Source organism: Mustela putorius, unplaced genomic scaffold (assembly GCF_011764305.1).
Source record: "Mustela putorius furo isolate JIRA1106 unplaced genomic scaffold, ASM1176430v1.1 tig00003853_pilon_pilon_pilon, whole genome shotgun sequence".
NCBI lineage: Eukaryota > Metazoa > Chordata > Mammalia > Carnivora > Mustelidae > Mustela > Mustela putorius.
In genome coordinates, this window is record NW_025422005.1 from 8,737,897 (window position 1) to 8,762,136 (window position 24,240).

General features: G+C 45.4%; 1 protein-coding gene across 13 annotated transcripts in view; it reads left to right on the plus strand.

Moving 5' to 3' along the window:
- Positions 1–24,240, plus strand: part of VPS13D (vacuolar protein sorting 13 homolog D) — a 253,025-nt gene that overhangs the window by 79,843 nt on the left and 148,942 nt on the right. For 8 of the 13 annotated variants that reach the window (XR_006601667.1, XR_006601666.1, XR_006601668.1 and 5 more), the window contains 10 exons: positions 1,809–1,964; positions 3,140–3,350; positions 4,276–4,350; positions 7,618–7,824; positions 9,464–9,553; positions 12,379–12,519; positions 14,994–15,116; positions 17,411–17,485; positions 21,153–21,258; positions 22,116–22,268. Coding sequence is in view for 10 of the 13 variants with exons in the window: in XM_045063766.1 (XP_044919701.1) it covers positions 1,809–1,964; positions 3,140–3,350; positions 4,276–4,350; positions 7,618–7,824; positions 9,464–9,553; positions 12,379–12,519; positions 14,994–15,116; positions 17,411–17,485; positions 21,153–21,258; positions 22,116–22,268 (1,337 nt within the window). In the remaining 3 variants the exon portion in view is untranslated. The remainder of the gene's footprint in view (positions 1–1,808; positions 1,965–3,139; positions 3,351–4,275; positions 4,351–7,617; positions 7,825–9,463; positions 9,554–12,378; positions 12,520–14,993; positions 15,117–17,410; positions 17,486–21,152; positions 21,259–22,115; positions 22,269–24,240) is intronic. The other 5 variants (XM_045063767.1, XM_004741447.3, XM_045063768.1 and 2 more) reach the window with 3 other exon arrangements.

Here is a 24,240-nt window from a genome sequence, read left to right on the forward strand (position 1 = left end):
CCCCTCCCCCCACCAGCCCCTCCCCCACCCACCTCCTTCCATCAACCCTCCGTTTGTTCTCTGTGGTTGAGAGTCTCTTATGGTTTGTTTCTGTCTCTCTTCCCCTTCCCATATGTTCCTCTGTTTTATTTTTTAAATTCTACATATGAGCAAGATCATAAAGTATTTGTTTTTCTCTGACTTCACTTAGCATAGTACACTCCAGCTCCATCCATCTTGTTGCAAAACACAAGATTTCATTCTTTTTGATGGCTGAGTAATATTCCATTCTAAATATATATAGATCAAGATCTATAGATATCATATCTTCTTTATCCATTCACCAGTCAATGGACAGTTGGGCTGTTCCCGTATTTTTTTTTTTTTTTTCCCAGATTTATTGAGAGAGAGAGAATGAGCAGGGGGAGGGGCGGGGGAGAGAGAGAATCCTCAAGCTGACTCCATGCTGAATGTGGAGCCTGATTCAGGGCTTGATCCCAGGACCCCGAGACCTTGTCTGAATCGAAATCAAGAGTCAGCTACCCAACTGACTGAGCCACCCAGGCACCTCCGGCTATTGTTGGTAGTGCTGCTGCTATGAACATGTACCCCTTTGAATTTATGTTTTTATATCCTTCAGGCAAATGCTTAGTATAATTGCTGGACCGTAGGGTGTTCTATTTTTAACTTTTTGAGGAACCTCCATACTATTTTCCAGAGTGACTGCACCAGTTTGCATTCCCGCCAACAAAGCAGCAGGGTTCCCCTTCCTCCACATGTTACTTTTAGCCGTTCTGACAGGTGTGTGTTAGTATCTCATTGAGATTTTGGTTTATATTTCCCTGATGATGAGTGATGTTGAGCATCTTTTCATGTCTTAGCCATCTGGATGTCTTCTTTGGAAAAATGTCTTTATATCCTCTGCCCATTTCTTAATTGGATTATTTGTTTTTTTGGGTATTGAGTTTGATAAGTTTGTGATAGATTTTGGTCTTCTGTACTGTTCTTGAAGTACAAAGATAATTCCGTCTTAGAATGGGAGTCTTCTCTCCCTTCTCTCTCTCCATAAATACGTTTATTGTTAAACTTTTTTATTATAGGACTTTTCAAACATACACAAGTAAACAGATTACTCTAATGAGCCCCTGTATAGCCCATCACCCAGCTTTAGTAATTAATGTGTTTATTTTCAATTATGAAAGTAACAATTATATTACATCAAATTGAGGGAGGGGAAGAGAAAATTGCCCATCCCTTTGTCTGGACTCTCTGTTGGCATTTTGATGTGTTTCTTTCCTTAAGGTCATGGTGTAATAGTACTTTGATTGCACCGTTTGTCCTCATAGCGCATGTGGTAACTACCTGCCTGTAGGTAGTTCCATGAGGTCTTTTTAATCATCTCTTTTAAATGATGATAAAAGGGTCCGTTGAGTAAATGTGATATAACCTGGGCTGCTCTGAATTGTTTTTGTTAACTATTAAATAATGGTTCAGTGATTTTTGTTTTCTGTATTTTGCATTATTTCCATAGACTAGTTCCTAGAAAGATGTAGGATTATTGAATCAAAGTGTATGTGTGAATTTTTGGACCTTTTGCCATGTGACAGTGCACTGCCTTTTATAAGTGGGGGAGGACCACTGACCACCCTTCCGGCCGTGGGCAAGAATGCCGGCCCCCCCCTTGACAATATTTATTTCATCAGTTGTTGTGGGTCTTTTGATAACACGGGGTTGATTGCTGCCGAGATAGTGGGTTTTTTCCTGCTGATGCTTATTAGACTCTTCTAAATCAGACATTAATTCTTCCTATACTGCATTTCATTCTCTAGGTGTTCTCATGCCGACTAGGGAACGAGCACGAGACGGCTCTTTCAATTGTTGATCCAGTTCAAATTCAAGTGGAGCTCGTGGGGAACTCTTCCTACCAGAATAGTTCGGGACTGATGGATGCGTTCAATAGTGAAGATTTCCCACCGATCTTAGAGGTAATGATAAAAAACATGTAGACACATCGATACACTCTCAAACAGTGCCCTGTGCCTGAACACGGCATATTTACTCTGCTCAACTCAACAGTGTTTTTAGCACTTTGGCAAATACCAAAGAAATATGACATTGTCTCTGTCCTAGAAAGTCTTTCAGTCTTGTGGAGAATGAAAGACCTGTTCATTACCTAGTATCACGTTGAAGTTCTGTGAAAGCTGGCAGAAGGCAGACCACAACAGAGGGAGGAGTGTGGGTTGTGGGTGGAACCGAAGGTAGGGACAGGATATCAGTAGATAGCGGAGAACAGTCCACGTTAGGAAGTAGCTAGGTTGGGGGCGAAGGGGCCCAGCCAGCACAAGACAGAGGGAGGTCTCCCCAGAACAAAGATGTCCATCCGGGAGCATGGAGGATGATGCCTGGTCAAGGTGAAGCTGGGCAAAGAACACAGATGAATTTGGTGTTTTATTTCTTTGGCCCAGGAAGAACAGTTAATGCATTGGAACCATGGGAGATTGAAAGGGAGAGAAAAGCCCTGTTAGTTTTTTATCTTTGAAGACAAAATACGTAATCAACCAGGTGCCACCCCCAGACGTTCCGGCAGTTACCCCAGTTTTAAGTGGCCTTGCGCTGGTGTCTGCATTGCTTACCGCTGGCCGCTGTAGTGTTGATGTGGGAGGGAGGCCGGATGTGGGGAAATGCTAGTGTGGCACTGGACTCATTTAAGGTTATGTTTGGAGAAAGAAGAGGTAATTTTTGTTGAGTGGTCAGTTGGTTTCAGGAATTAAAAAGATTAAATCAGTCAAAGCAAAATGAGTTCACAGAATGCTGCTGATACCCCCCCTTCCTTGTCCGAGCTGTTCTCTGATTCTCTACTTTGATGATTAATCTTGTAAGAAAATTGTTCAACTGAAATATTCATTGCTGTGGTAGATTTCCTAGCTTTTCGTTTTTTATTTGGTGTAGTTTTGTGAACATTCAACCTCATAGCACAGGCATCTTACCTTATGGCCCTTCGTGCTTAATTTTAAGATCTTCCCAGTCTTCAAAATGAAAAATTAATGTGGTGTCTGTGGAACTTCTAGAACTTGAGTTGGGAGCTAGACATACATGTGAGAGGTGTGGGCGTAAAAGCAAATTCAACTTGAAAAAACTGCCGCCTTCTCAATTTTGTTAGATTCAGTTACAAGCCCTGGATATCCGGCTCTCCTACAACGATGTTCAGCTGTTTCTTGCCATTGCAAAGTCCATCCCAGAGCAAGCCAGTGCTGCAGCGCCGGACCCAGTGGCCCTGGAGACCAGCTCTGTTAGCAGTTCCCTTCCCGGTGGGACTCGGGCTGGAGAGGAGATCAGAGAAGGTTCCAGACACACCCTAGATCCTGTCTTGGGTAGGTGTTGAACTGTGAAACCCAACTCAGTCTGCCTAATAGTTCCCCTTCCGGTTAACTGTTCAGATTGTCTTTTGCACAATTAAATTGTTCAGAGTATAATTGTATGTCATTAAGTGTAATTATAAGTATGATGCTATAATTTTTTAAAAATTTAAGAACAAATACAACACCCCAAACCGACTGCTGTAACCTACACTAGTTTTCCTTTTACCACTTCTTCCAGAGCTATATGGATAATGCTAAGGGCTAGTTTTAAACATTGAGTTTTTCTCCCTTGTGTTGATAATACTAAATTTAAGTTTTAAACTTTTATGAACACAATCAGTATAGGGAAAAGACTCTTAAAAATTTCAGGGTGCACTTTGGTAAGTCTCTAGGTTGGAGCCCATTTTTTTTTTTTTTTAAAGATTTTATTTATTTATTTATTTGACAGACAAATCACAAGGAAGCAGAGAGGCAGGCAGAGAGAGAGAGAGGGAAGCAGGCTCCCTGCTGAGCAGAGAGCCCGATGTGGGGCTCGATCTCAGGACCCCGAGATCATGACCCAAGCTGAAGGCAGAGGCATTAACCCACTGAGCCACCCAGGCGCCCCCCATTTTTTTTTTTTAAGATTTTATTAATTTGACACAGAGGGAGAGATCACAAGTAGGCAGAGAGGCAGGTAGAGAGAGAAGGGGAAACAGTCTCTGTGCTGAGCAGAGAGCCCGATGCAGGGCACGATCCCAGGACCCTGAGATCATGATCTGAGCTGAAGGCAGAGGCTTAACCCACTGAGCCACCCGGGTGCCCCTGGAGCCCATTTTTGCCTAGAGAAACAATGTTTTAGCCACCAGCTTCTGAATTTCTTTCTTTTTTTCCTTTAATTAGTGAGTGGACTCATTTCTCTAAAATTATTTATGAAAATTATATACTTTTTTCCTAGAGTTACAGCTGGCTAGACTGCAGGAGCTGGGATTCAGCGTGGATGATTGCCGCAAAGCCCTGTTTGTGTGCCAAGGTATTTGCACCAGGGTTTTCATACCTGTTGTTCATTTTGACAATATACTTGCTTCCTGTCCCATCCCCCCCATACCCACAAGGTAACTGAGAGAGCCAGACTGTATTTTGACTCCCCTCCATGGTTTTCTGTGCGCTGAACATGACCTTGGGCAGGGCTTAGTGAGGAGCAGCAGTATTTCATAGGGGATGAAAACTTGGGCTCTGGAGCTGATGCTTCTGATGTGTGCCGTGCTGCTGTTTTGATTACTCATTGGTGATTCGGACAAGTCACTTAGCCTCTCTGTACCAGTGCTTCCTTATCTGAAAAAAGAGGATAGGAGGACTCCCCTTGGAGGTTTGGTATAAACAGGCAGTGTCTCCAGAGCACCACGGGAAAGTGCCTGGCACCCAGCAGGTGCTCTGATGCTCGTGGCCAGCGCTGCTGGCAGTCATGGTAATGGTGCTGATGCGGAGAGTCAGTGCTGCTGAGCTCCCGTGTGCCTCATCCTGGGTTTTCTTGTGGGATCTTCATAGCCCTTTGAGGTGGACATCACTGTCACTGCTTCAGATAAGGAAAATGGCTCAGATAGGTAAACTGGTCTGAGGTCACCTGTTAGTGAGGGGCTAAGATACACGGAAAGCCAAGCCTGCCTGTGTTCTTTCTGCTGCAGCAGAGTCCCTCCCACCTTCCTCTCTGTTGCCATTTTTCTTAAAACAGGAAGGTAAAGCAAAGGCTGCATTTTTTTTTTTTAAAGATTTTATTTATTTGACAGAGAGAGATCACAAGTAGGCAGAGAGGCAGGCAGAGAGAGAGGAGGAAGCAGGCTCCCTGCTGAGCAGAGAGCCCGATGTGGGCCTCGATCCCAGGACCCTGAGATCATGACCTGAGCCGAAGGCAGCGGCTTAACCCACTGAGCCACCCAGGCGCCCCCAAAGGCTACATTTTTTTCTCGTCTGTGCTTATATGTACGTTTCTCTACTTCTTTTTTTTTTTTTAAGATTTTTAAAAAATTTTATTTATTTGTCAGACAGAGATCACAAGTAGGCAGAGAGGCAGACAGAGAGAGGGGGAAACAGGCTCCCTGCAGAGTAGAGAGCCCGATGCGGGACTCGATCCCAGGACCCTGAGATCACGACCCGAGCTGAAGGCAGAGGCTTTAACCCACTGAGCCACCCAGGCACCACTACTTCTTTATGTATTATATATAGCCATACGTATGTATATGTATATACGTATAATATCATGTATGTTGGCAGATTGTAGTACAAATACAATTAATTGTGTAGCCTCTTTACAATACAGTTTTATTGACTACAGTCGCAATATTATTGCAGTGTACTTAATACCATCATCTTCCCGTGTCATTAAAATTATTTGTAAACATTGATTTTTTTTTCACATTGACCTAATGATATATTTTATTTTATTTTTTAAAAGATTTTATTTATTTATTTGACAGAGATCACAAGTAGGCAGAGAGAGAGGAGGAAGCAGACTCCCCGCTGAGCAGAGAGCCTGATGTGGGGCTTGATCCCAGGACCCTGGGAACATGACTGGAGCCGAAGGCAGAGGCTTTAACCCACTGAGCCCCCAGGCACCCCGATCTATTTTATTTTTATTTTTTAATTTAATTTAATTTTTTCAGTGTTCCAAGATCCATTGTTTACGCACCATCCCCAGTGCTCCACGCCATACGCGGCTCCTTGATACCCACCACCAGGCTCACCTAATGATACATTTTAATTTAGCTCTTCTTTGCTTTTCATTCTTTAAATATTGTACACAGTTCTGTAATACATATTTTTTTGGTATGAACTTCCGTCTGTATCTTTTAGTACTTCCTTATAGAGAGACCTTGTAGGATAAATACTGGATCCAAGGGTGTAACTATGTTTTTCAGACTTTTTATTCCATTTGATAAATCTTTTTCTAAAACGTACCAGGCCGAACTCCAGCCAATTCGGTGTGAAAATGCTGGTCGTACAGCACATTTCTTCACATTAACTATTATTGTTTCCTTCTGAAAAAAAAAGGGAGACAGATTTAGTTATCTTGCATTCCTTAGCTTTGTTTTCACCTAGACGTCACACTTCGTTAGTTTAATTAACTTAATACCCCCAAGTGTTTACATTTTCTATTTTTCTTCTTTAACACAACATTTCTTTTTAATTTCTTTCTTTCCTTTTTTTTTTTTTTTTTAAAGATTTTGTTTATTTATTTGTCAGAGTGAGCACAGGCAGACAGAGTGGCAGGCAGAGGCAGATGGAGAAGCCGGCTCCCACTGAGCAAGGAAGCCTGATGCGGGACTCGATCCCAGGATGGTGGGATCATGATCTGAGCCGAAGGCAGCGGCTTAACCAACTGAGCCACCCAGGCGTCCCTCTATTTAATTTCTAGGAGCGTTTTTGATTTTTATTAATTTTTATTTCTTTAGTAGCTAAGGTGTCATTCTTTCCATCACAAAAACAATTAACAGCAACTATTATCAGTAGAGCCTTTGATATGTGCCAGGCTCTGCTCAGAGGAGAACTTTACATGGGCTTGTCTGTTTCCTCCTTGTGGTAGCCCTGTGAGTATGTGCTGTTGGGCACAGACACCAAGTAACTTGCCCAAGATCCAGCATCTTCTAGGTGCTGGAATCAGAAGCCAGGCCACCTTCTCGAGCATGTGCCCTTAACCACTTACCCCTGTGTTGTGTACTGTCCTCTAGTAATTTATAGATACGGGGTTGCATTGATTTCCTTTCCTTTATAGCTTTAGCGATCTGGCAGTGTTGGGGATGCGAGTGGCTGTTAATTTAACAGCGATATTACACACGTGCCCTTCTCATTGCTCTTTGTTCTCAAGGAATTCCTGATCGGTGGAGAAGACAAAGTCATTTGAGAACAGTCCCAAAGTAGCACATCAGTACAGGCAAAACTACACAGTGAAGATTACATACTTCCTAGAGTGACATCTAGAATTTGGATCCTGTCTTTTCTTCTCCTCTCCTCTCCTCCGACAGATGTCATAGTAGAGGAGGGATGGCTCCTGGAGGCGTTTCGAACCAGATCATGAAGGGTGGTGAACTTGAGTGGAAGGTGTGCAAAGGGGCTGCGTTCTATTTGCCTAGAGATAGAATTCCTATGCTAGTTTTTTTCTTCTTTTCTAAGACTGAGAGTAGGTACATCTGGGGAGCGGGAGCCTCTTGGGCTGTCCAGTAGGTCCCTAAAAATGTTTCCTCAGTGAGTTGCTTGAGTAGCTGTGCAAGCTGGCTGAACTGATGGCCTTTAAATTTTCTTGAAGGCCAGCTGAAGAAGGCGGCAAGTTGGTTGTTTAAGAATGCCGAACCTCTGAAGTCTCTCTCCCTGGCATCGAGTGGCCGCGAGAGCCAGGGGCCCGTGGCGGCGCGGCTGATCTCCGGGGTGGAGGTGAAAGCCGAGAGCGTGTGCATCTGCTTCATCGATGACTGCATGGACTGTGACGTCCCTCTGGCTGAGCTCACCTTTTCCCGTGAGTGTTTTCCCGATGTTCAGGCTCATCTTGAAGATTTGCCATGATTGCCGAGTTATTTGGAGCCCGTTGTGTGTGTGTGTGTGTGTGTGTGTGATATTCATGCTCCCCACTTAACAGTATGGGTGAAATTCAGCTAATGGTTTTACATCTGTTTTTCATTATTTGTATTTTAAAGAGATGTGTATTTATTTGCCATATGTGGCCTTCAGCCTCTAGTTTGGGAATAATATACATTGTCATTGATGAAATTTCTGTTCTATTAACAGCTCTAGCTAAATAATTCCTGATGTCTCCGTTTTGTTTATCTTTTTATATATGTAAAGCCTGCAATGAGCCCTGTTATTGGAGGCACTTAAAAGATAAGCTCAGAAAATGCTCTGCCCTGTGTATGTTTGAAAGGAAAGCACACGGAGTCTTACTAGAACGTTCACCTCACAGTGTCCCCCGTAGGGCGCTGAGAGCTCTCCTTCAGTAGCAGCGGGGGTGAGGGACGAGGACCTCCTCCTCGACCGTGTCGTCACAGGCAGTGTTGGATGGGGCTTCGGTGGAGAGTCCATGAAAACCTCACCACTGGGTTTACTCTCAATTTTCTGCTGTTGTGACCTTGCCAGAGTCTTTTTCCTTCAAGGAAAATTCCATCCTGGGGATTGAGTTAGACCTTTGTACACGGGAGAGGCTTCCTTTTCCCTGTGCTCCAAGGCCCCACCAGGGCCACAAGACTGAGAGTGATAGCTGGGATTCTGATGGAGAATCTTTTCTGCGGGGAATAATTACTTCTTATTTTTCTACGGTGATCTTAAAATTTTGAGCTAATCTTTGTCAGGACATAACTGCTCTTACCAGTCTGCCTTCTGATTTTTAGGCATTCAGGACAAAGTAGGTTTTTTATATTCCTACAGACTTGAGATACACAGAGACACCCGGGTGCTGGGGCTGGCCTGGAATAGGAAGGAGGCAGAGGAGGCCTTTGCCTAAGGCACAACATTGCAAGGGGTACCAGAAACTCAGGAATTAGGACAAATAACATTAAAAAAAAAGATTTTATTTATTTGATAGAGAGACAGTAAGAGAGAGACTACAAGCAGGGGGAGTGAGAGAGGGGGAAGCAGGTTTCTCCTGAGCAGGGAACCCGATGCAGTGCTCGATCCCAGGACCCTGGGAGCAGGACCTGAGCTGAAGACAGATGCTTAAGGACTGAGCCATCCAGGCTCCCTGACAAATAACATTTTAACACAGTGTTAAAAAAAAAAAAAAAAAATCAGGGGTGCCTGGGTGGCTCAGCGGGTTAAGCCTCTGCCTTCAACTCAGGTCGTGATCTCAGGGTCTTGGGATCGAGCCCTGCATTGGACTCTCTGCTCAGCGGGGAGCCTGCTTCCCTTCCTCTCTCTGCCTGCCTCTCTGCCTACTTATGATCTGTCTGTCAAATAAATAAATAAAATCTTTAAAACAAAAAATCAGAATTCATGCAGAAAGCCCATGATGAACAAAATATCAAGATTTCGTGCGCTTTCCTAGGGGGTCATTGGTATCAGCTGTGTTTAACGTCCATCCATCTCTTCACTAAAACCTCAGCTGAGAAAGTTCGCTCTGGTTTGCTCTTGCCCCACGGCTGCTGTAAGGTGTGCTTTCTTCGCAGGTGTGACCTTCCTGCAGCAGGCACGAGCTAGCCCCGAAGGCTACGCCCACTTCACCCTCTCCGGCGACTATTACAACCGCGCCCTGTCAGGTCAGTCCCTGCACTTGTGTGATCGTGGGGCTAAAACCCACACCTCAGTATGTGCCTGAGCCTATTTCTACCTAAATTTTGCCGGAGGGAAAGGGGGCGGGGCCGAGCAGGGAAAGGTGAGACACAGGCGACTAACTAGGCACAAAAGATGGAGATTTTTCTTTTTTTCTGACATATCTGATACATTGCAACTGAGTTACATACAAAGAAGTTTTTCTAGTTAACTCCATTTGAGACTGGAGTTTGGCTCATTCTAGAACAGGGAATGGCTCAGGAGCGAAGGATCATTTGTCTAGCCCTGACGGAAGCTAGATTTCAAGGGAGATTTCTGCCCGTAAGCATTTTATACTTCAAGCATCCTTCCTCCTTGCTGAACCTTTTCCACTAGAGGCATCCCGAGTCCGGGATTGTGTATAATGTGCCGCACCCTACTCCCTCAGGCAAAACATAGCTGATCAGAGCAGGCGATCCTTCTGGAGACATAGAACCTGGGTAATACTGCAGAGCATTTTCAGGTTTCTTTCCTTCCGCTGGGACGACCAAGGTAAGGACCCATATACACAGACATTCAGGAAGCGGGGGAAACCAGGGCTGAGCAGTTTGAGTGTGAAGTTCTCTGCTGTAAGGGAGTGCTTAGTAGGTGTGGGCAGAGTAGAGCTGCACAGCCCAGGGCTTCGGCCTCAGAGTGACTGCTCCCTCTGATTTCGCTGGAGACAGAAGCATCATTAATTGTGCTGCTGCTGCAGATGGTTCTAGAGCACGTGCGGCAATTCCTTTTGTATGTTAGTTAGCGTTTTTCTCTCCTTGTTCTGGATTCACTTTCTAAGAGTGCTAGCACTCTGATTCCCAGCTGTTCAGCAAGTTTAACTTTAGAATATTGATCCGAGTCTTACTAGGTGAGAGAGACTCTCGCGGGGCATATGGAAGCCATTTTTCTGAGATTCATGTATTTTCCCAGAGCAAATCTTGCTTCCTTTTATAGTTACGCGAACAGTCAGGTCACTAAGTGCTGAACAGTGCTAGGAGACAAATGTACCTGCTCGATGCTATGTATCTGATTGGGTTCCTCTTGGTCATTCACCTGATCTGTGGCTGACGGAGTATAGCTCGAAAACTGTTAAAAATGAGCTGTCTTGGGATGCCTGGGTGGCTCAGCTGGTTAAGCGTCTGCCTTCAGCTCAGGACATGGTCCCAGGGTCCTGGGATCAAGGCCCGCGTCCGTCTAGCTCCCTGCTCAGCAAGGAGCCTGCTTCTCCCTCTGCTTGCCGCTCCCTGCTGTGCTTGCTCGCTCTTTCTGCCTTTCTGACAGGCAAATAAATAAAACCTTAAAAAAAAAAAAAAAAAAAAAAAAAGAACTGTCCTGAAAAGTTGAGTCTTTTTTTTTTTTTTTTTTTAAAGATTTTATTTATTTCTTTGAGAGAGCGAGAGAGAGTACAAGCAGGGGAGCAGCAGAGGGAGAGGGAGAAGCAGGCTCCCAGCTAAACCAGTAGCCTGATGCAGGGCTCAATCCTAGGACCCCCGGATCATAAGCTGAGCCGTAGGCAGATGCTTAACCAACTGAGCCACCCAGGTGCCCTGAAACGTTGAGTCTTTAAAACCACAGAGAGGTACCATTTTTCTTGTCCAATAGCCTGACAAAAATTAAGTGTGACACTGCTGTGAGCCACGGAACTTTAACTTCTTGCCATTAGAATTTTAAGTTGGTGCAGCCACTATGGAAAACACTCTGACATGTAGCAGGGTTAAGTGTGAGCATTACACTTCTTCTAGGTCTGTACCCCAGAGGCTGTCTGGCCCGCGTGTGCTTGGAGACAAGCAGGAGACCTCATGGTGGTGGTTCCTCCTCATAGCTATAAAGTGTGGCCTCGAGGGAATGTTTCACAGCAGTAGAACGAATACGTAGATTGCGGTGTATCCCTACGTGGATTACAGTTCACTGGGGAAAGTAACTGTGCCACAGCTACGTAGCACGGTCATGAGTGAAGCAGAGAGGCACGCGGTTGGGCAAAAATAGAAACTTACAGACGAACACGTATGGCCGGATTCCATTTATGTAAAGATCCCCAGTAGGTCGAACTCACCAGTATGTTCTGAAGAAATACATGTGTGTTGAAACTATGAAGGGAGAGCAAGGAAGTGATGAAAGCTGCAAGCTGATGTTTACGTGGGGTCGGGTGGGAGGGGCTGGTGGGAAGCGAGCTGACACGGGACCGTGGCACTCGGAGCCTCCCAAGGACCATATAGTTTTCTGTTTCTTAAGCTGAAGAGTGGCTGCATGGGGCTTATGGTAATTTTGTTCTTTAAACCGTACATAGACATTTTCATACCTTTTGTACTAATGACATTTTAAGATTAGAAATTTGAAAAACTTAAATTAATGTATGTCCAGTTATGCTGTACTTACTTATCCAACCAACGGATTCTTGTTGGAAGTGGGAGAATCCAGTTAAAGGGTTACTTAAGCTGCACTTAAGCAGTCCTTTTCCATTCTGAGTCCGAGACTCCTTTCTCCATCTTGAGTGGATCAAAAGCAGGTCGTGCCTGCTCTTTAAGAAAGAGGGCGCATATGCTCTGTGCCCTTCTCCCTCCCACCTCTGGAAGAGCGTGTGGGGCCCGTATGTGTCCTTCCACTCACGTGTCCTCTAGACAGCACAGACGTCGGTAGGGTGACCTATCGCTGAAGATGGTGCTTTCACTGTGAAAGCACATTGGAAATAGAAAGCTGTTAAGCTGCGGTTTGTCTTTGCTGAGCGTTTGTGAACAGCGTTCGCCCGTAAGCTCTCGCTATCTGCCGAACAGATGTCTTATTTCCTGTGTTCTTTTAGGCTGGGAGCCGTTTATTGAGCCGTGGCCGTGCTCCGTATCCTGGCAACAACAGGCAGCTAGTCGTCTCCATCCTCCTCGACTGAAGCTGGAAGCCAAGGCCAAGCCTCGTTTGGATATCAACATCACCTCTGTGCTAATTGGTGAGGAGAAAGTTGTCCCTAGAAGATCGGTACCTTTCTGTACATAAGTCGCTTGTCCAGAAGACTGTTAATCCTGGGTTGGCAAATACCTAGGCCCACACTGGACATCACTAACTCACCGTGGCTGCTTTTCTGATAAACTCGAACATGGCCTCATGGTTCTTTTCAACTCATTGCTCCAGAGCTGGGGTCCCATATTAATGCTTTCAGTGATCAAGCAAGAGCTCAGACTGTTTGGGAAACAGAACACTCTCTCTGTTCAGGATGAACTCTCTTCCTGACGATGCTTGGCCACAGGTTTTTCTTAAATGTCCTAGGAGTGAGTTTAGATTCACTTCTTTCAGGCTACACACACACAGAATAATTCTTAGAAGGTACAGTTTTGACCTGGTCTTTATAATAGGTTAAGTTGCCTGTACTGTGTCCCATCAAGTTATCATGTTGACCTGACTCTGAAAATCACTGGGCTGAAGGGTTACCACACTAGCGATGCGTGTTCTGACCATTTCTTTGAAAACAATGAAATGTATGTTCCCTGATTCCATGTGGTGAGTCGGAACCCCTTGATGCTTATGCTTACATCGGCTTGGAGAAGAGTAATGTCACGTACAAACAGGTACTGCCTGCCTTTGCCATGACAACCCACACTCACTGTTTGAGTTCGTGATCTACATGACCTGATTTTTGGTGCTACTGTAGTTATCTGAGTGATAACACTACCACACATCTGGACTTTCTTCAGTGTATGTGGTCTTGACTATCCATTGGCTTATTCCACATCAGAATAAGATGAAGAGATTGTATAGTGAAATGAGACCATAAGTTTATTGATCCCCAAATTTTATTTATTTATTTGTTAAAGATTTTATTTATTTACTTGACATATAGAAATCACAAGTACACAGAGAGGCAGGCAGAGAGAGAGGAGGAAGCAAGCTCCCTGTTGAGCAGAGAGCCTGATGCGGGGCTCGATCCCCGGACCCTGGGATCATGACTGGAGCCGAAGGCAGAGGCTTTAACCCACTGAGCCACCCAGGCGCCCCGATCACCAAATTTTAAAACCACTGTCTTACATGATCAGATTTTGTTCATTAAATTTGCCTAGATAATTGATCTCATGTTCCTTCTGTACTGTATTATTTTGATCCTGTATTTTTTCCTATATCATGTATTCATCTGGAAGTTTAGATAAAGTTGAGGGTAGCATTTTAGAAAGCTACAGTAAAGAACTTACTTTGAATGAAAGAATTTTGTTGATACTTCTTATGAGCTTGAGACACCAGAATGTCTTCCAAAAGGCATTCTTGTCTCTGGTAAAGCTACTGTTGTTTTCTTTCTTTTTTCTTTTCCTCTCCAATTCCTTATTCCTAATACTGTGCGGGAACCCAGAAATATTACTGTGACCTCTTCGTATTGAAATAAATCTTACCTATAGCTAACTATTGGAACTGAAAACCAAAAGCCAGTAGTTTTTGTTCTAAAAAATATCATACCTTAATTAGTAGAAAAGGCCTTTATCCAGGGGTGGTACATCATAATGATTTTGTTAACCTGCCCATCCCCTTATATTTCTCCTCTCAAAACCATAAAACCATTCCTGGAGATTGTCAGCTAGATTTCAGCCTCCTGAGATGGGTGGTGTGTGTGTGTTTGTTTGTTTGTTTAAAAAAGCCTCCTCACTGGCTTTTCTGTCTTGAAACCCTGTCCCTTAGCATGGCATAGCATACTCTTCGCAAACTAATTCTCTCTTCTAGGCTGCTTTGCTGTGTCCCCAATATGTTGGGCCAGAGTCACAGCAAAGTATTCAGTGTTTCCTAAAGTACTGTGTACTTTCATGTCTTTGAAATCTTTGTGTATGCTGTTCCCTTGGCCTGAAATATCCCCGCACTCCTAACCCCATTAGTAGGGGTCCCCACATCTCTTAAGATTCCTGTGGATCTCAGGACGCCTGGGTGGCTCAGTTGGTTAAGCAGCTGCCTTCAGCTCAGGTCATGATCCCAGCATCCTGGGATCGAGTCTCAGACTCCTTGCTTGGCAGGGAGCCTGCTTCTCCCTCTGCCTCTGCCTGCCACTCTGTCTGCCTGTGCTCGCTCTCGCTCCTCTTTCTCTGACAAATAAATAAATAAAATCTTAAAAAAAAAAAAGATTCCTGTGGATCTTGGTGTGTACTGTCCCACTTCTGCCAAAGCAGAATAAATCTTCCCCTGTCCCGTGCTCCTGTAGCATTTCATTTATGTCTTTGTTTTAGCTCTTTCCACATTATGGTTTTACGGCGATGGTTGTTTGGCTAACATTGATTTCTTCCAGTGGAGCATGAGTTCTCCAGGGCACAGACTTTCTGAGAACCCAGCATAGTGCCTAGTATGCAATTAGGCATTCAACAAAAGCTTGTTTTGCTAAACAGAAATTAATTTGACTTGAACCCTCAACCTTTTCTATTTCCGTACTTAATATCTTTGGGGAATTCTTTCTAGATCAGTATGTAAGTACCAAAGAATCGTGGATGGCAGATTACTGTAAACAGGACAAGGAAATGGATTCAACCACATCAGAAGACTGGATGGGCTCTTCAGTGGATCCTCCATGCTTTGGACAAAGTAAGATTTTTCTCTACAAATGTGTGAGTAAATAAATCACTGTCGACCAACACAGCCATGTTCCTTCAAGAAATCCAAATAGAAATCATTTTCTGTGAACAAACCTGTAGGAAATTCTGACTATCTTCTGTAGTTCTGTTTTAATCTTTGCAGGAGACATTTTTCTGGCACAAAATACTGAACTTTTAATATGGGCTGTAATTCCACCTTTGTGGGAGAGAAAAGATCTGCGACGTACAATTTTCTAAATTCTGGCAACATTGCATATGAGCTGGTACGCCTGAAACACATCAAGATCAGGCACTGGCCAGTGTGTTTAACTTGGCGAAACTTTCCAGTTGATTTGGACTTTTTGACTGGATTTTAAAAACTATCTTTTCAGTTTTCTAAATCTAGAGGTACAGAGTTTGGATATATTCTTGAAGGGAGGGCAGGCAGGATCCCATATGGAAGAAATTGTTAAACAAGAGGGCTCCGTATTGTTCATAAAGTAGAAAAGAATTGAATACCCAGCCTTTTGAAGAACGAGCAGTCCGTTTGTTCTCTGTTAATGATGTTTTCTTTCCTTATTTAATGCCTCACCATGGAGCTCTGATTTCCTTAGAGCTGGGAGATTGTGGCGGCCAACCGCGTGGTCCTCAGTTGTTCCACAAGCCATTGTCCTCCAAATGCGACTCAGCCCCAACTCTTTCAGTGCGGTTTCTTTGGGGAGTCCTGGCTGGACTTCACATGGCTCATGAATGCTTAAATATTCCATCTGGTCTGCAAACATGTCACGGGAAGATGGATTTTCTTAGTTTGTGAAGTATTTGAACTGGTTCGTCTCTCCTCAGGGTATAGAAGTAGACTCTCTATCTGCCATGTACTTCTGGAAGGAGGGACAAGGAAGTGTCAGCTATGTTTGCTCTCTGTATTCCCAGGTTGTCGCTTTTGAGTCTCAAGGTCATTGCTTAGGAGCTGGGCTGTTCAGATATCATCAGCCTCAATTCTGGCTCCTCTGCTAACCTTCCCAATTTGTGTGTTGAAAGAATGGAACAGTCCACCCAGAAGACTCTCAGTGATCTTTGTAATATATAATGTGTCCTAGAGAGTATGTTTTGGAAATTATTATTCCTGCAAGGGGAGCTTAAATCCAGACTCAGTGTAAACACAAGGATGGCCTAATCTTCAGGATTCCGATGAAGGATTTTCTTTTGTCTCCACCCCTCCACCTTTTTAAAAAGACATTTTCTCTTACTTACGCTTGCAGAAATAAATCTTTTTAATTAGACAAGAAGTGAATATACCTGAATTTCCAAACCTCTTTTCCTATTCCTGGGCATCAGCACGTGTGGCAGATGGGATCATATTCTTTTAACAGGTCTACTAAATTAATTGTGGGGTGTTTGTCTTCAAAGTCGGTGGACGTGAACCTTCTTGAACCGATCACATCTTTCAGGTCCTCCTGTCACATGAACATTTAGTTACGTTCCCTCCCCCCCAAATATGTGCATTTCATTCAGGCCAGCTTCAAAATGAGCCCTTGAAATAGAGATTCTTAAAATGAAATTCAGCCTAAGGGAGCTGCTGATTTCTCACTGTTCCTTTAGCAGGGGAAAGAAAACAGTGGCCTCATTTTTGACATCATTGTTGGCTTTGTCCAGGAAGGGCCGAGATTCTGCAGGTCGACCTGGATGGCGTTGGGCCCTTGTGGAGTTTGTTAGTTTGCTATTCAAAGGACACGTGATGCAAATACCAATTGTAAATGTTCTAAAAACTTCCATGTTTAATTTATAATATAAGTAATACTATGAGGTAATGCCTTGATGGAGACCGTTTTGGAATGTAGATTGACTCTTTCCCTTGAAATTTCGGGACCCCTGGGGGATTAGCACTCTCTTAGCTCTGCCTTTCCAAATTGGAATGGAGCGACTGCCGCCCCGGTCTGTGGCGACTGGTCTTGGTAGCTTTTCCATTGCCATTTAAGAGCGTGCATGCCTTAAGTGAAAAAGCCTCAAAAGACTTGTCATTCCATTAAAGAGAATGTGGACGATGTTTTCCTTCCCCTGAGGAGAAAAACAGGAGCACGCTACTGTCCCACATCCCCCACAGTAAAAGCCTATCATAAAAATGTCTCACTCCCTTTGTTCAAGTACTTTCTTAGGGCTTAGCAGTCACTGAAGGGAATGATCCCGGAATTGCATGACGCTTGGTACTTTTGTAATGTACTCTCTCTGTGCTTGTGTTTTGGAAGTGAGTCTTCTTATTCACTGTATATATCCTGACCCTCTAACTTTGTCTCTCCTGTCTACCAGGCCTCCCCCTTGTCTACCTTAGAACTAGGAGTACAGCCAGTCTGACTAACCTAGAGCACCAGATCTATGCTAGAGGTACAGTATAGCCAAGCGAGGGCTTGTTTTATTTTGCTATTTGAAGAACTGCCTTGTCCATCAATTTCGTGTGAATGGGAGCCGGATGGGATACCCCGGGTTTGAGCACAGGGAGCACTTCCGGCGGAGGAGCAGAGGGCTCCTTCTGTCAGGAGCGGGCAACATGCCGCGTCTTCCGTCCGCCCTGACCCTCGGTGGAGGTGGAATCAGCCCGTCAGCGTCTGGGGCAGAGATCCCCAGCATCTGCGGTGATTTCTGTCTCATTTGGAAAAGCAAGGAAATGGAGCAAAGCCGTCCTCTGTCAGGCAGCGCCACATGTCTTTGTTGATAGGACCCTCGGTGGGCACCGAGGGCAGTGCGGGGGCGCCATGGAGTGGAGGCTGTTGTGATCAGGAACCGAGCCAAGGAAACATTTCCCAGGAAATAGTTGCTCAGGCACAGACCTTGATTTCTTTAGCTGTAAATTGAAGTGCTTCAGAGATAGAAAATAAAATGCTTTATTTCTGTCTCTGACCCTTTAACTTTCCTTAAGAATTTGACTAATAAGTAAATATGATCGGAAACAGCAAAAGCTTCCAAGAATGGGAATCCCGCGATGTTCTTTCCTTTAGTTGTTGGAAGGAGTATGATTGATTCGGTGTGTTTTATGTCTGTGCTTGGCCAACACCAGGTCCTGCCAGGGTCATGATCTATTTTGTAAAAAAGACCATGTGAGCATCCTCTACCAGGAGTTCAGACCAGTGGTGTTCATGCACCCATACAGGGGACCATACAGGGGTTTTCCTGCAAGGTTTTGCTGAGACTGATGTGTGTGTGTGGGGGGGGTGGTTCACAAAGGAAGCCCGTGATTGAATCTTCATTTATTAACCAATTTAGATGCTCAGCTTTTCTACATCTCTTATTTAATCTTTCAGACTAAGCAGCCTGGGCGCCTTAGCTGCTGAGGGAGAGGAAGTCATTTGCCGTCATGCACATGACCAGCGAGTAGCGGGCCTGGGTCTTGAATCTATTTCTTTTTTTTTTTTTTTAAGATTTTTTTTAATTTATTTGACAGAAAGACAGATCACAGGTAGGCAGAGAGGCAGGCAGAGAGAGGGAAGCAGGCTCCCTGCTAAAGGAGAGAGCCCAATGAGGGACTTGATCCTAGGTCCCTGGGATCATGACCCGAGCCGAAGGCCGAGGCTTTAACCCACTGAGCCACCCAGGCACCCCTTGAATCTATTTCTTTTGATTTACAAACCATGTCCTTTCTGATAGACTGGACGCTTCTATGGTGTGAAAACCTACCCTGTTTATAAGGGCCACATTGCTCTGTGAGACAAGTCCAGCAGGCAAGAAATTTCCTTAGCCACATGAAGCCCAGGTTGGACGTGAGGAGACTTAGGTCCTCTCGGCCTATGACGGAACGAGGTCTGGTCACTAGGGGCAGACTTTCTGGGGCCCCCAGGGACTGCCGCTCCCTTGGATGGGCTTGAGAACGTTGTTCGCTGGTGCTGTGACAAAGACAAGGACGCGGTTGATTTGGACCCTAGTGCGGGAGATGTCGGGTCTGTCCCCTGGTGTCGGGTTGGGCTTTGTGGGCATTCCTTGTTGTTTATTCTCAGCGAGGCCGGCTGCTGAAGTCTGTGCTGTTGTGTGTAATTGACACAGGGAGCTTGGGGACCTGAGCAGTGTGCCTGCCCTGACTGCTTCGTTCTAGAGCGACATGCTTGGGACTGTCTTTGTACGGACTCCTAGCACTTTTCTTCTGTATGACGGTGTGATCAAAGCCATTTGCCACCTGCTCTTTTTTAATCTAATTTGCAAATGGAAACTTCCAGTCTGGCTCACAGTGGGGTATGAAAGCACATCTGGCTTCTTTGCCTCCTGGGTCCTTTATCTGCTGTAATAAAGCAGATCTCTCGTGCACGCCTAGAGACGGAGGTGCCTTTCAAGGTGGCACAGTAAGTGCTGTTTACCCTGCAGACAGCTCTTAACTCTTTTACTCCCCCTCTGCTCCTGTCACCAGCCTCACAGCTACTCCTTAATTTTGTACTTCCTGTCATTTTTTTTTTAAAGCCAACCTCGCGAATTCAGTGAGGCCATTGGCATGGGAAGTGCATGTCTTCTAGGTGATGATCTAGGAGATATTCTAGGAGATTTTCATCGGAAGTATGTAGGGTGTTTGTAAAGTCTAACCAAAGAACTGGAGGGACACACTGCAAACTGTTTGTTTATTTTATCGGATTACTGTGTCTTAGACTCCCTTGAGCCACTGTCCTTACCAAAACAGAACCTGCCTTAGCTTAAATTGCTTGTTTTTGTAGCATTTATAGTACTAGCTTCTGAAAACTTCAGAAGACACAAAGGGGAAGAAAAGAAATTGATTACTTTTTAAAAGGCAATAGCAATTAGTGACTTTGATGATCCTGGCCCAGGCCTTATTCTAGCGGAGGGAGAAGGCAGGGTTGTTGTAGTTTACTTTCTTGTTTGGCTGGCAGGAAACATGTGGACCTGTAAGGTGCATTTAATTTTGCTCTAGTGTTCTCAGTGGGCAGCCATGGTCACCTTGAGGTGTCATTTTCTGCAGCCGCAGACCATGCGGGTCCTGGTCTTTCTAAGGCCGTCTTTGTGCTTTAGAGCTGGACATGCCGGAAGATTGGGCCATGGCCTGTTCTGTTGGTAGAGGCCGCGCGGTGTGGCACATGGCTGCTGCCTTCATGGTTCCTGCCGCCTCCTCGCGCTTTGTCTCAGCGCGACCCCCGACGCACAGACCCACCGACTGGGAGAGGAGGCGCAGGCCCTCGGCTCTCCTCTCGGCACACCCATGCCGCTCCAGTCAGACCACGCGGCAGGGCAGTGGTGTCCGCAGAAGGATCTCAGGGCAGCCTGGGTGTGGAAAGCCATTTCTGGCCACATGGACTCTCACTTCTCTCTTAAGAGAGTTTATAGTCAGGTCTCTGGAATTTGGGTACTTACAGTTTTGGATTGATTGGTGTTTCTTTCCAGTTTCGCTGCTTAGAAGCTGTTTTGTGAAAAGCAACCATACTTGATGCTCCTTGTGTAGTCTCCCCATTGGCTGCCTCATAGCAGACGGTAATGGTATCAATGTGGAAAAGTAGCTGAAGATTTCATTTACAAACTTTGGGGGTAGTATATTTCTGATCTTCCAGGGAGGGCGAAAATAGCTGTTAGTTTAAGAGGATAGAAGAGAACGCTTTTATTTTGTTGAAAGATGCATAGCATGACAAGTGTAGCTTCCATAGAAAGGGAATCTTTATTAAAGGCAGGCATTTTGGACAAAGTTGGAATAAACTTTTCCTCTGTGCGCTGTATCTTGCTACAGTTCAGGTCACTCATGGAGAATATATTCCTTGGGCCTCCTGGGGTACCAGTTAGGGCCTGGTACCCTCTCTTGATTTAAGGCCCCCAAGAGTTGTGGGAGGATTGGGGGCTGGGAGTCGTCCCACATCACGGCCAGTTGTTGGGGGGACTGTCCCCATGTAGCAGGCAGCAGAGGACACGGAGATCCCTTGTGTCCCATCACACACCGATGGCGGCTCTGTGTCTGTGGCTGCCACCGTCAGCCCTTTTGCATGAGAGACGGGACACCGCGTGCAGGTCCGGGGAGGGTCTCTGCTGCGCAGACAGGGGCCCGTGCTAACAGCCTTCCTCTGTTTGCCCGCAGCAGAGGTGAAGACCCCCAAGCGCCGGCAGCCGTTTGTCCCTTTTGCTCTGAGGAACCACACAGGCTGCACTTTGTGGTTTGCCACCCTGACCACCACGCCCACCAGGTAAGGCCCCCAGGGTGTCCCCCAAGCCGTCTCTGCCACCAGGAGCTCCTCAGCAGCAGCCCAGCAGCGCAAGGTGGGCCCCTTCTGGAAGCCCTTAGGATTGTATTGGAATTGGCATCTTGCTGTCGGCTGAGACTGATGATGGGGCGGGGTCTGTAGCCCGAGAAGTAGGTCCCGAGTCTGCAATACCCACATTCTGATCCCGACCCTGGTACACGTTATGTTTAAGGAAAAAGTCAAGCGAACGAAGGATGCGTGTAAGAAGTGGGAAGGAGAAGCCATCCCGCCTTTTCTCCCCCGTCCCCACCCCCTTTTAAAAGAAGCTGAACGTGGTTATTAAACCAGACACCCTGCATTTTTCTTCCAAGATGGCTTTAAAAACACCTCCCACATCCCCCTCACCGAGGATGATCTTCCAACCCTCAAACAGTTCACCCCAGATGGAAGTAGAGTGGAGCTTGGAGAACAAAGGAGCATTTACCTGGGCCGGGGATGTTCTCTACCAGCTTCCTGCCTGTGTAGACCTTGGCTCTCCCCTCCAAACGCATGCTGAGCTTTCCAGTTTAGGGAACGAGATGCGTGAAGTAAATAACAGAACTGGCCGATTTGAAGCCACATTTCTCCTGCCATCCCTAGGTAGGGTAAAGCGGTGATCGATTTCAGCTCTTTCCAAAGCTTCACCGACACTGTGATTGTCACAAAGATAATGGCAGTCCCTGACCTTGTAGGTCATCCTGGTAGCCAGGCTCTCTGGGGATCGAGTTCCAGGAGGGTTTCTGCCCCCAGCCCCGAGCTCTGGGTGAGACGGAGTTAAGCGAGAAGGACAGCCGTGCTGGTATTGTCTGATTTGTTTCCAGGGCTGCGCTGTCCCACAGCGGGAGTCCGGGGCTCGTTCCAGAAGGCAATGGCACATTTCTTGATGATGCTCACAATGTCAGTGAATGGCGGGAAGTCCTCACGGGGGAGGAGATTCCCTTTGAATTTGAAGCAAGAGGAAAGCTTAGACACAGGTAAAGTGTGGTTCATTCTTCTCCTCTCCCCAAAATATACCGTATAGATCTCTGCGCCACAAAAGATTGTCCCTAGTGGTTTGCCTTTTCATGTGCCTTTATTAATGATTTTAATGTTTCATTTTTAAAAGGTATTTCAAAAACCAAGGTTTCCTTTCTCTATTTTGGAAATATACTTCTTTCCATTAATTATCCCTCTGTTTGACATGAGGGTTGATGGTCCGTGTGTTGCCGATAATATGATTGAGGCAAAGGCAGGTGACAACACTCAAGTTCATTGTTACATTAGTTCCAGGTGCACAACATAGCGATTCAGCAGCTCTCCATTATCCTGTGCTTGCCGCGAGTGCGACCGCCATCTGTCACCGTGCGGCACTATTACGGTGCCCCCGCCTGTATTTCCTGGACTGTACCTTTTCTCCTCGTGACTTGTTCTTCCCATAAGCGGAATGACACGCTCTTCTTAAAAGATTATCAAACCACGTTGATTTCGGTTTTTAGTGCTCGCTTCAGCCGCACATATACTAAAAAAAGATTTTGGTTTTTAAGATACGTGTGTGCCACACAGCGCTTTCAGCAGGCAGGTGGTTTCAGGAAGCAGGGCCGGGAATGATAAGAAATTCTGATTCTGAGGAGGATAACACTGACTCATCAAGGGAGATTGTCGGCCCGTGCACTGTTGGAACAGCCAACTGAAGGATTGCAAAAAACATGAAAGAAGGTTCTGTCTCGTTGCTGAGAGGTCATAAAATGGCCTTTTATTTGCAAACATATTTAAGAGGAATCCAGTGGACAGTGAATAGGTTAAGATTTTAGCATTTGAGCCTCATATCCTTTGTCAAGCCGAGCTGAAACTGAAGCACTCGGCTTCAGCCTTCTGCACTCTTGGGTTTTCATGGCACTTGAAGTCTTTGTGTGCAAACCTACTCCCGAGGGAAACAGGTCTTCCTTGTGTACAGCCTGTACCAGCACACATTATTCTCTTGGGGCTGGCTTTCCGGACTTGGAAAGATCAAGTTTATAAAACCACCGTGCTGGGCACATGTACCTGGAAGCCATGGTAGAATTTCCAGGGACGAGTGGTGAGTGTATTCCTGTTCCACAAAGTTCCTGGAGAAGCTAATTATAGAACTGTTGGCTGTATTTCTTCACCAGCACTGCCTCCCTTGTGTCAGAAAGGGTTTGACCTCTTTGTCATTTCCGTTTTAGCAGACATGTCTAGTAACCCATTTCAAGTCCCGCTGTTCTGCTTGAATTCATCAAAATAAATGCCTCCTCTGGCTTTCCCCCTCTTTGGCACACTGTACCCCATGCCCTGCCTCCCTCCCCCTTTCCTGTCAGCCTCAAATCCAGTTCCCCACTTCAGGCTTCTGGCTTGAATTAGGCAAAATCTAAAATAGAATTAAATGTGCAATTTCCTCCTGTGCCTCCTGTTCTGCCCACTGCCTTCTGCCCCAGTTTCAGCCGGGCACTTTAGCCCTGAAACTCCAAGGGCTCCGTCTCTCATAACCTGTCTGTAGTCTTGCAGGACTGAAGCCAAACAGCGGAATGTGGTTCGGAGAGAAGTAGGATATTCAACAAGGGGACCAAGAAAAAATTTGTCATTTTATGCATTTCCGAGAGTGTGGTTTTATGATGAAATTGCTGGTACAACAGTTTTACTTGCCCACTGGAATGGTTCTGGCTGACGTCATGATTTTATGGAGGTGGGGGTGGGTGGGGGAAGGACCTGGGCTTGTGCACAGGATTTGCAAAGTTTGTACAAAGGGAGGGTAAATGCCACTCTCGCTCAGGCTTTACAGATCTCGCACGTTTGTTTTAAGTATAACACCCAGTTAAAATATTCTCCTGATTTTTCTTGCATTAGGTAATCACCAAAAGGCTTAACCAGCTGGGTTTTTATGTAGTTCTATAGTAAATCAGATTTGACTCTTCGCTTCTACTTTCCTTCCCTTTTTAAGATCGTGCTTAA